At 44.5% G+C, this 12,181-nt stretch overlaps 1 protein-coding gene across 1 annotated transcript in view; it reads right to left on the bottom strand.

Annotated features, from left to right (window-relative positions):
* MIPEP (mitochondrial intermediate peptidase) overlaps positions 1-12,181 on the bottom strand; it is an 85,835-nt gene that overhangs the window by 59,018 nt on the left and 14,636 nt on the right. Inside the window, exons 5-8 of the mRNA XM_002691846.6 lie at positions 11,934-11,997; positions 9,764-9,946; positions 8,907-9,063; positions 1,399-1,447 (exon numbers count right to left, since the gene is read on the bottom strand). Coding sequence (XP_002691892.2) covers positions 1,399-1,447; positions 8,907-9,063; positions 9,764-9,946; positions 11,934-11,997 — 453 coding nt within the window. The remainder of the gene's footprint in view (positions 1-1,398; positions 1,448-8,906; positions 9,064-9,763; positions 9,947-11,933; positions 11,998-12,181) is intronic.

Raw genomic sequence — 12,181 nt, 5'->3', positions numbered from 1 at the left:
TCACAAGTAGATTATAAAAGACGAGTTTGCTTCTGCTCCTTTCCAGTAATCATGATAGTAGTAGTCATTTGTAGTAAAAATGTAAACTAGTATTAATCCAAATTTTACATGTGTTAGAAGAGACAGTGATACATACATCAGTAAACTTCTGTAATTTTTACCTTAAAAAGCGGATATTTGTCTTAAAGTACTAAAATTTGGAAAATTTAAGTGTTATAGAATATGCAAAGTATTCATCAGTAAGCTTCAAATCACTTTATAAAGCTATACTTTAAAAAAGAGACTAACAATTTAATTTCTCTAAAAGAAGATTTTACTTAAGATTACCACTTATCATTTTCCCCTATCAAAAAACCAGCTGGGCCGTAATCACACATGGACTTAATATTTACAGAATATGAAGTTTTGGTTAGAATTAGCTTCTATAATTAAAAAATATAGTTCACTAAATGTAATTTAAAAATCTTCACTAAAAAAATCTGAAGATAATGTTTGCTTAAAATATCTATAGCTACAAACAAGTGAAAAAAGAACAAATAAAGCTTAACTAGCAAAGTAGAATAAATTCTCCCATAACTGCATAACTGACACTACTTCATTCTATCAAAGCCACAACAGCTCACTGCATTAAGAATAAGAAAGATCATTTCAGAACTAATAAATATAATGCAAAGTAGAGAGGACTGGGTTCTAAGGCAGTAGTTTATAACGCAAACTGAAAATTGGAGCTAAAATTTAACATGCGGGTGCAGTCAAGGAGCGAACAGGGGTTAGACAGCTCCACAGGAGAGCCAAGACCGCGGTCCTCCACGACCCTGCCGAGCCTCGTGCTGGAGGCCTCGTGCTGGGGGTCTGAAGGCTCCTGGGGGCTCAGCCCACAGAGAAGCACGACCAGAGTGGCAAGGACCAGGCCAGGGGGGCTGGGCAGGGGGAAGGCCGGCACTGTGGCAGAGGGACCACCAAGAGCAGAGAGCCTTGAGCTACAAACACTGGGCACTCTAACACACAACACAGCAGACGTGAGCCACCCGTTATTTATGCCCAAAGAAGAGCAAGACTAGGTGACCAGCTCATTACAAGCTAAAATACATAGTTTCAAAAAAGGTTTGGGAGATTTTAAACAGTCCACCTCAGTAATGAGTTCCTGAAGACGACTGGTTAGTTAGTTACAGAGGACGGCCCAAGCGTTCGGGACAGTCACCCCCAGAGGAGGGTTGTGAGCTTTCAAAGTACAGCTCACTGTCAGTGTAAGATCCGACCCGATATGCCAACACCATATTCTTCATGGGTCACTTCCTAATTCTTTTAATAAATCTTTAAAAGTCTTTAAAAGAAAAGAAGAAGAAAAGCTAAATCACGTGTACTCTAAAAAGCGAAATTAAAAAAAAAAAAACGAACCTTTCGGAGAGTTTGTCAGACAGTTTCTCAAGGAACTCCATGACAGTCTCTAAAATGAAAATCCCAAAGAAAATATGTTTAACTACATGAAATAAAATGAACACATATGTTAAAATTACAATGTTGTGACCATAAATCCATACAATACAGTGTCTTTAAAGTGATGGAATCTAAAAGGAAAGCACGGCTCCTCATACTCGACACTTCTAAATTAAAGTTCATCAAAGCTGACACCATAAACTCCAGAGCCTTAGATGATACCCCCCCCCAAAAAAAGAGCTAACAGGAAGCAAAAGAAAATCATCCAAAATCTCAATCTATTTCTATATCTATTTATATGTTTTCTATATCTATATGTATAAAGGAAAAAAGTTTCTCAGTTTTTTTGATAGCTAGACTGATTTGTTCATAAAAGTCTGCACAATTTAGAAACATCAGATTTTAAAAATCAATGTTTTTCTGAGTAAATGTTTTTCTTTTTAAATACACAGCAGAATATAATCTGTTCAGGATCTATACTGGAAGAAAATGTAGCAAAATTAGAACATTAGAACTTTAGATTCTCCTCCCTACAACATTGCAGTTGGGAATGTAAACTGGTGAAGCCACTGTGGTGAGCAGTACGCAGGTTCCTTAAAACACTAAAAACAGAGCTCCCACACGCCCCTGCAGTCCCACTCCTGGGCATATACTCGGAGAAAAACATGATCTGAAAGGATACATGCACGCCAGTGTTCACTGCAGCACTGTTTACAACAGCCAAGACGTGGAAGCAACCCAAGTGTCCAAGCAGAGGAACGGATACAGATGTGGTATATGTATGCAACAGAACATTACTCGGCCATTAAAAAGAATGAAATAATGCCATGTTTAGCAACATGGATGGACCTAGAGAGCGTCTTACTGAGTGAAGACAGACAGACAAGGAGAAATATTGTATGACATCCATTAATGTGGAATCTAGAAAGAAATGATACAAATGAACTTAGAAAACAGAAAGAGACAAGCTTATAGAACTAACTACTGCCCCAGATGGAGGGGCGGGGCTGACAGTTAGGGAGTTTGGAATGGACATGTACACACTGCTATAGTTAAAATGCACAATCAACGAGTATCTACTGTAAAACATGGAGAACTCTGCTCAATGTCATGTGGCAGCCCTGGATGGGAGCAGAGTTTGGGGGACAATGGATACATGCATATACGTGGCTGAGTCCCTTCACTGTTCATCTGAAACTATCACAACATTGTTAACTGACTGTACTCCAGTATTAAAAAATTTAAGCTGCCAGAATTTTTTTTAACTACTTAAAATACTTCAGCCATAAGTCATAAGTCAATAGTAAGTTATATTGCAGAAACCCATAAAAGCAATGCAGTGGAATTACGATTATTTCCCATAACAGGAAATTTTTCACGAGAATTTTTGAATTTAGCACTTTTAGGCCTGATTCATGTGTATAGCGGAGAAGGTAATGGCACCCCACTCCAGTACTTTTGCCTGGAAAATCCCATGGATGGAGGAGCCTGGTAGGCTGCAATCCATGGGGTTGCTAAGAGTCAGACATGACTGAGCGACTTCGCTTTCACTTTTCACTTTCATGCACTGGAGGAGGAAATGGCAACCCACTCCAGTGTTCTTGCCTGGAGAATCCTAGGGACGGGGGAGCCTGGTGGGCTGCCGTCTGTGGGGTCACACAGAGTCGGACACGACTGAAGCAACTTAGCATAGCATAGCATGTGTATAGAGCTTTTCATACATATTTTAGACTAAGCTACAAACGCTGTTTTTATGTTTTCAGATGATCTTTTACATGGTTTTAATTTTTTGCCCTCTTCAGTTTACCTTGTCTCTGAGTAAATAAAAGGCTGAGGAAGGAATGGACCTGCTACAGGAAGCCATGGTCTCTCGTCACCATCAACAGAGATCCCACCCGTAAACGCGGCTTGGTGTGTCGTGTTAGATGGTGCTAAGACTTTTAGCAAAAAACTGTTATTCAGCTCAAAATAAAATCTTATTTCAGGATGTCAAACCAGTGGGCACAGGGTACTGTTTTCAAATACTTATCTGTGTGTGCTTTTTATTTGAAAATAATTAATTTTGTACTGACGTTCACCCATTTTGTTTCTCTAGCTCTCTTGAACAGGAAACATCTACGTTGATTACCTACCTGGAACACTGTCCTGCGAAGAGCAGTGAGTCTGAACCGCCTGAAGGCCGTCGCATAGCTCCTGAAGACAGGCCCTTGACGCGCCGGTCCTGGGGCGCCTACCGTGGCCTGCCAGCCCTCGCCCCACCTCCCTGCCCTCTGCCCACTGGCCCCCACTGCCCACCTCCAGTTTCACTTTCCTCATGGAACTTTCCACAGCCACCCAAGCGTCTGTAAACCTCCTGAGCTCCTAAAACCCTAGGGCCCTGTGGTGCCTAGTCAGTGCGTTCAGCACTAAAGGACACTGACCAGGATTAAGATTTATCCTCACGTGGCCCTGTCCAAGCTCCCCAACTAAACACTGCAGCCCCCAAGCACACAGGTCACACCATACACAACCGTGTGTGCAGAGTCCAGCTCCAAAACACCTTCCCACGGACCACCCCATGAGCTGTGGACTTGCTGGCTGCCGCTTGGGCGCTCATCCCAGCATGTCCCATCCATCGCCCACCCTGGTTGGCACCTGCACACCGACCGGCATCTCATGAACTTGCCACCGTGCTCCCTGCCTCAACCCCATCGGCAGGACTCCCTGTCTTCCCAGTGGTTCAGTCGCAAGCCTGGCTCTCCCTTCAGGTGCTCGAATGTGACGTCTCACCATGTGTGCAGCCACCAGCAGCCTGGAGCCCTGCAGCCTCCCGACGGCAGACGTGCCCTCCCGCACCCTCTCCTGCAGCTGCTCTCTGCACCCCTCATGGTGCCCCCTGCCGCTGACCACCGACAGCCCTGCTGAAACCTAACTCCCCGAGCACAAACCTTCTCCACTTGTGCCCACTCCTTCCCACTCTCCTCCGTGCTCCTCCTCGGAACCCCGTCTGGACCCCGAAGACCCACATCAGAGAAAGGTGGCTTCAAGAAAACCTGGGAGAAGCTATGGGTCCCACAGAGAAAGAAGGGCTGGACACCAGATGGAGAGAGAGAGCATGGACCCTGCAGGAAGTGTGACCCTCCCCCGGCAGGCCCTTCCCAGTGACCCCACAATTCCATCCAGTAGCACGGACGGAAACGCATGGTGTCCACTGCCGTCTCCTCCCACTCAGCCTGACACCAAGTCGTGTGGATTCAACCCTGAAAATACAGCGAGTCTGAACAACCCCCCGACACGGACACCCTATTGCGGACTTGGATCTAAAGTGTAACTGTAATTTAATCAATGCCTTTGAAAATTACACCGTTTTCATTGTGATACATTTTCTCTTATATGTGATGAATCATAAAGAACTCAACAAATGACAAGGTAAGTTTTTCACAAACCCCCAGAGAGACGCTCCCCACCTCCAACCTTGAGAAGCAGCCCTCTTCTCTCTGAAAGGAGGGATCTTATATGACCTGAGCTACACTCAACCTTGCCTCCAGCAGGAGCACTGATCACCCATCCACTCCCACACTAATTCTAACCAGTGTGGTTAGGCTGAGCACAGAAATGAGCTGAGTTAAAACAAAAATAATACAAATCATCATCAATGATTCATCAATGAAATAAAAAGTATGACTTACTCAGTTCAGTTCAGTTGCTCAGTCGTGTCTGACACTTTGCAACCCCATGAACTGCACCACACGAAGCCTCCCTGTCCATCACCAACTCCCGGAGTTTACCCGAACTCGTGTCCAATGAGTCGGTGATGCCATTCAATCATCTCATCCTCAGTCGTCTTGTCCCCTTCTCCTCCCACCCTCAATCTTTCCCAGCATCACGATCTTTTCAAATGAGTCAGCTCTTCGCATCAGGTGGCCAAAGTATTGGAGTTTCAGCTTCAATATCAGTCCTTCCAATGAACACCCAGGACTGATCTCCTTTAGGATGGACTGGTTGGATCTCCTTGCAGTCCAAGGGACTCTCAAGAGTCTTCTCCAACACCACAGTTCAAAAGCATCGATTCTTCGGTGCTCAGCTTTCTTTATAGTCCAACTCTCACACCCATACACGACTACTGGAAAAACCATAGCCTTGACTAGATGGACCTTTGTTGACAAAGTAATGTCTCTGCTTTTTAGTATGCTGTCTAGGTTGGTCATAACTTTCTTTCCAAGGAGTAAGCGTCTATTAATTTCATGGCTGCAGTCACCATCTGCAGTGATTTTGGAGCCCAAAAATACAAAGTCAGCCACTGTTTCCAATGTTTCCCCTTCTATTTCCCATGAAGTGATAGGACCAGATGCCATGATCTTAGTTTTCTGAATGTTGAGCTTTAAGCCAACTTTTTCACTCTCCACTTTCACTTTCATCAAGAAGCTCTTTAGTTCTTCTTCACTTTCTGCCATAAGTGTGGTGTCATCTGCATATCTGAGGTTATTGATATTTATTCTGGCAATCTTGATTCCAGCTCGTGCTTCATCGAGCCCAGGGTTTCTCATGATGTACTCTGCATATAAGTTAAATAAGCAGGGTGACCAATATACAGCCTTGACATACTCCTTTTCCTATTTGGAACCAGTCTGTTGTTCCATGTCCAGTTCTAACTGTTGTTTCCTGATCTGCATACAGGTTTCTCAAGAGGCAGGTCAGGTGGTCTGGTATTTCCATCTCTTGAAGAATTTTCCAGTTTATTGTGATCCACACAGTCAAAGGCTTTGGCATAGTCAATAAAGCAGAAATTGATGTTTTTTTGGAACTCTCTTGCTTTTTCCATGATCCAGCAGATGTTGGCAATTTGATCTCTGGTTCCTCTGCCTTTTGTAAAACCAGCTTGAACATTTGGAATTTCACAGTTCACGTACTGTTGAAGCCTGGCTTGGAGAATTTTGAGCATTACTTTACTAGCGTGAGATGAGTGCAATTGTGAGGTAGTTTGAGCATTCTTTGCATTGCCTTTCTTTGGGATTGGAATGAAAACTGACCTTTTCCAGTCCTGTGGCCACTGCTGAGTTTTCCAGATTTGCTGGCATATTGAGTGCAGCACTTTCACAGCATCATCTTTTAGGAGTTGACATAGCTCCACTGGAATTCCATCACGTCCACTAGCTCTGTTCATAGTGATGCTTCCTAAGGCCCACCTGACTTCACATTCCAGGATGTCTGGCTCCAGGTGAGGGATCACACTATCATGATTATCTTGGTCGTGAAGATCTTTTTTGTATAGTTCTTCTGTGTATTCTTGCCACCTCTTTCTAATACCTTCTGCTTCTGTTAGGTCCATACCATTTCTGTCCTTTATTGAGCCCGTCTTTACATGAAATGTTCGCGTGGTATCTGCAGTTTTCTTGAAGAGATCTCTAGTCTTTCCCATTCTATTGTTTTCCTCTATTTCTTTGCATTGATCACTGAGAAAGGCTTTCTTATCTCTCCTTGCTATTCTTTGGACCTCTGCGTTCAAATGGGCATATCTTTCCTTTTTGCTTTTGCTTTTCACTTCTCTTCTTTTCACAGCTATTTGTAAGGCCTCCTCAGACAGCCATTTTGCTTTTTTGGATTTCTTTTTCTTGGGGATGGTCTTGATTCCTGTCTCCTGTATAATGTCGTGAATCTCTGTCCATAGTTCAGCAGGCACTCTGTCTACAGATCTAGTCCCTTAAATCTATTTCTCACTTCTACTGTATAATCATAAGAGATTTGATTTAGGTCATACCGGAATGGTCTAGTGGTTTTCCCCACTTCCTGCAATTTAAGTCTGCATTTGGCAATAAGGAGTTCATGATCTGAGCCACAGTCAACTCCTGGTCTTATTTTTCTGACTATAGAGCTTCTCCATCTTTGGCTGCAAAGAATATAATCAATCTGATTTCAGTACTGACCACCTGGTGATGTCCATGTGTAGAGTCTTCTCTTGGGCTGTTGGAAGAGGGTGTTTGCTATGACCAGTGCGTTCTCTTGGCAAAACTCTATTAGCTTTTGCCCTGCTTCGTTCTGTACTCCAAGGCCAAATTTGCCTGTTACTCCAGGTATTTCTTGACTTCCTACTTTTGCATTTCAGTCCCCTACAATAAAAAGGACATTTTTGGGGGGTTCTAGAAGGTCTTGTAACTCTTCATAGAACCATTCAACTTCCAACTTCTTCAGCATTACTGGTCAGGGCATAGACTTGAATTATTGCGATACTGAATGGTTTGCCTTGGATACGAACAGAGATCATTCTGTCATTTTTGAGACTGCATCCAAGTACTGCATTTCAGACTCTTGTTGACTATGATGGCTACTCCATTTCTTCTAAGGGATTCTTGCCCACAGTAGTAGAGATAATAGTCATCTGAGTTAAATTCACCCATTCCAGTCCATTTTAGTTCACTAATTCCTAGAATGTCGATGTTCACTCTTGCCATCTCCTGTTGACCACTTCCAATTTGCCTTGATTCATGGACCTAACATTCCAGGTTCCTATGCAATATTGCTCTTTACAGCATTGGACCTTACTTCCAACACCAGTCACATCCACAACTGGGTGTTGTTTTTGCTTTGGCTCCGTCTATTCATTCTTTCTGGAATTATTCCTCCACTGATCTCCAGTAGCATATTGGGCACCTACCGACCTGGGGAGTTCATCTTTCAGTGTCCTATTTTTTGCCTTTTCATATTATTCATGGGGTTCTCAAGGCCAGAATACTGAAGTCGTTTGCCATTCCCTTCTCCAGTGGACTACATTCTGTCAGACCTCTCCACCATGACCCATCTGTCTTGGGTGGCCCCACACAGCATGGCTCAGTTTCACTGAGTTAGACAAAGAGCGGTGGCTGCGCAGCGCAGGAGCTATCCCACGTCTAAGATCAGGAGCGGCGGCCGTGAGGAGCTACCCCACATCCAAGGTCAGGAGCGGCGGCCATGAGAAGCTACCCTATGTCCAAGGTCAGGAGTGGCGGCCGTGAGGGGCTACCCCATGTCCAAGGTCAGGACCACTGGCCATGAGGAGACACCCAACGTCCAAGGTCAGGAGGAGTGGCCGTGAGAAGATACCCCATGTCCAAGGTAAGGAGAAGTGGTTGCGCTTTGCTGGAGCAGCCATGAAGAGATACCCCATGTCAAAGGTAAGAGAAACCCAAGTAAGATGGTAGGCGCTGAGAGAGGGCATTAGAGGGCAGACAGACTAAAACCACAATTACAGAAAACTAGCCAATCTGATCCCATGGACCACAGCCTTGTCTAACTCAATGACTTACTCAAAGTGCACATAAAGTACACTAGTTGTACAAATATATTCCAAATGATTAGGTCTGTTTAAAAATCATTCCTAATAAAGAAACAAAGTATCTTAGTAACTGGTCTCCGAGTATATTAAAAATAGCACAGTAACTTTAGCTATTTAGAGTCAGAAGTTCAGCTTCATAAAAGCCCTGTTTTGTCCTTAAGAGTTGGGTAAACAGGCTCACCTGGACTTTGGGCGATTGTTCCCTGGAGGGCCCTGTGGGAGTAGGTAGGATATCCTACCAACTTTGCCAGGAGGTCTCTGCTGCTGAGCAACTCTTCTAGACGTTTCAATTGACCAGCATTGGGATAAAGAAAAATTTTATAAGCAGCTTCTCGCACCTATGTTTAAAAAGTGGATGGTAAAAGACACACATACCAAGATACAAAGTCCTATATGATCATAACACACGCTACCTCCCACCACTTTACTCTGCAGGTAAGCAATGCTTAAACACAAGGCCTTACACAGGCTGGATGAAGCCTCTGGGCTCATCACCAAGTGTGGGAGACACATCGCACTTGGCCCGAGTTCTCCGCTACAGGCAGAGGGGCAGGGGGGCCGAGGTTCTACCTGGCACACGTGAGACACCATCAACCAGGTGACGTGAGACTACGTGCATTAGAGTATGAGTCCCCGGAATGGCCAGCGCTGCTGTCGCTCACCATACTTTGAAAATGAGGAACTATTTAGAACAGGAATAATCAAACCATTTCCCTGATAGTTCAGTTGGTAAAGAATCTGCCTGCAATGCAGAAGACCCCAGTTGGATCCCTGGGTTGGGAAGATCCCCTGGAGAAGGGAAAGGCTACCCAATCCAGTGTTCTGGCCTGGAGAATTCCATGGACTGTACAGTCCATGGGGTCGCAGAGAGTCGGAAAAAACAGTTTTTCACAGAATTAATCATCCCTAGTCAATTTTTAGTGCTTAGTAAACATTAATGTATTTTTAAAGGTGTGATCATGTGATCCCCGAATTTCAGGGTCACAAGCCATGGCCCCAGACGAGGCCGGAACTACGCAGAGGACGGAGCCCACGCACCAAGTCGTCGGGCGCTTCTGCGCGCAGACTGTCCACCACCGCGTGGTCCCCGGCCAGCTCGAAGTGATGCCGGATGCCTTCGGGCAGGAGGCGCTTCTCAATCGTGTTGGGCAAGTGGGTTCCCATGAGAAATGCGCTGCTCAGATCCAAGATTTTAACATTCAGGTCCACAGCTCTTTTACGCTGTATGTGGGGGTAGTCAAGTTATTTAAAGTAACATTTCACAACAAATCAGTAATCTATAAAGATGCCAATCAACATATAAAGTTGAATTTTAATTTAGCAAGGTATTAACTAAGTGATAAAATGAATACCGAATACTGAATCATAATGTTTAATACACAATAACTGTCTGCAAATGCTGACTCTGTGCTTTTGGTAGGTGTTTCATATCCTCACCAGGAAGCATCCTAATGTTTCTACAGCGCTTCTGTACTTTCAGATGTGCGTAACTCCCGGAGTTCTAGTTCATGTCTAGGTCATACAACATGTCTGTGAAATGAACAGTGGGAGGTACAGTCCTTCCCTGGCTCCGAAAACACCCTAGTTAAGAGAGGAAGGGAGCAGTGGGCTGGATGAATCTGTCTGATATGACAGTATCTGAGGCACAGATTAGAAACCAGACTCAGCCTTAAGAGATGAGATACAAGGGCAAGGGAAGGAAGGTGCAATTAACCAGCTCTTCAGTGAAGTGTGGGGAAGGGCGCTTGCAAAGCTCAGCCAGGCTTGCTGGAGTGGCCACAGGAGGGCAGCAGCCCAGAGGCGAGGTGGGGTGGACTGGACCCGCTTCACAGGGGCGGGTGGGAGACCACAGGCCCCAGCTGTGCATCTGGCAGTTTCCAGTCTGTGCCAGTCACGACGGACAGAGCGGAGCAGATCTTCTCCTTGGTCACCCCTAGGACACAGGCTCCTGAGCGAACCTGTGCTGTCACCGGGGCACCCCATGTTTGGGATCAAACTTAAAAACCGTTGCCCACATAACTGGTTAGGTCTCCTGGGGACAAGGAGGAATCTTCAGTTGCTCGTCACGGGACGGCCAAACAGGCCCCGGACTCATGACGGGCTTCACGTGACACCACAGGCAAGCCTTCCCGGGGAAGGGGCAACGGCTATGGACAGATGCTAAACTGTACTGTGACCCTGAAGGATGACCAAGCGTATTTCTTAAAAGATAAATATAAACATGAACAGAACAGGTATACCCTTGATAAGACATTAGAAAAGATGAACTGTATCTTAGTAACAAAAATTTCAGTATAGAAAAATCAAACTTCATGGGGAAAATGACTTTTCAGATGATTACTCTTTGCCTGTTTTGTTTCTGATGTGGCCATCTGTCACCACCTACTGGTGACCAGGGGAAAAACAAGACAATGAAGATAACTGGAAATTATACTCTAGTTTGAAAATTTTTCCTCAAAGCCTTTACTACTTAAAACAAAAAAGTGATAAAATTAGTTATTTCAAAGAATTGATCACCTGTTACAATCCCTGGAAAAATAAAACCTGTTTCCTGACTTCGCCAACAGTCTGCTAAGCATGTCATTTCATCCTTCAAGGAGAATTAAACATGCAAACACACAGTACCTGGAGCTCTGCAAATATTTTGAAACTGTTATATTTATTATATGACTGCTTAACGACACACTTCCTCGAATTTAAACTTTTTAATTATATTCACGAGACCTTAAAATGTAAGTAAGGAATAACCTGGAAAGAATATAGCAAGAACACAGGCCTTCGTGGCTTACAGGTCATGTTGGCAGCTTTATGTCGAGTTCTCTTAAAAAGTGTGCCACATCCCCCGTGCCCTGTCCAAGAGCAGCCCCCAGAGAAGAGACACGGAAGTGACCAGAAAGGATCTCGCAGGTGTGTCCAGAGCAGGGATCACGTGACGACACACCTGCGCTGCGTCTCGATGACGCTTCTGTGCGTCCGCGTGGAGACACTCATCTTTAGGTTTCCTCCTCACTCGTGGTCCTTCCTGACACGGCCCATCTCACCTCACCTCCACGACACCTGAAACACCCCACTGTCTCGAGTCATTCCTTGATTCTAAATTACCGAGGTGACAGGCCAGCTTTCATAGAGCACTCAACATTCAGGAATGTTATTGACAACACACCAACCAAGTACCAGCGAAACAAGAGGAGCTGAAACACGAAGTTACCTTTTCTCGGTCTAGATGGATTCCACTGATTTCAAAATCGAACATAAACAGTTCGGCCACTCGCCTATAAATAAAATAAGTGCCAGGTCAGAACAGGTAATGATAATTAAACAAAATCAGTTTTTTGCAAAATGAATCCATCCTTTTCAACTTTACTGCCAAAATGCCAGATGTTTCAACACACATACACATGATTTTTCTGAAACCAGGAGCTTAACGTCTCAGGAATCAGGAAAAACAGCTGGCCG

This window comes from Bos taurus, chromosome 12 (assembly GCF_002263795.3).
Source record: "Bos taurus isolate L1 Dominette 01449 registration number 42190680 breed Hereford chromosome 12, ARS-UCD2.0, whole genome shotgun sequence".
Classification (NCBI taxonomy): Eukaryota; Metazoa; Chordata; class Mammalia; order Artiodactyla; family Bovidae; genus Bos; species Bos taurus.
Note: the sequence above shows the minus strand (reverse complement) of the source record. Positions and strands in the feature narration are given on the sequence as shown.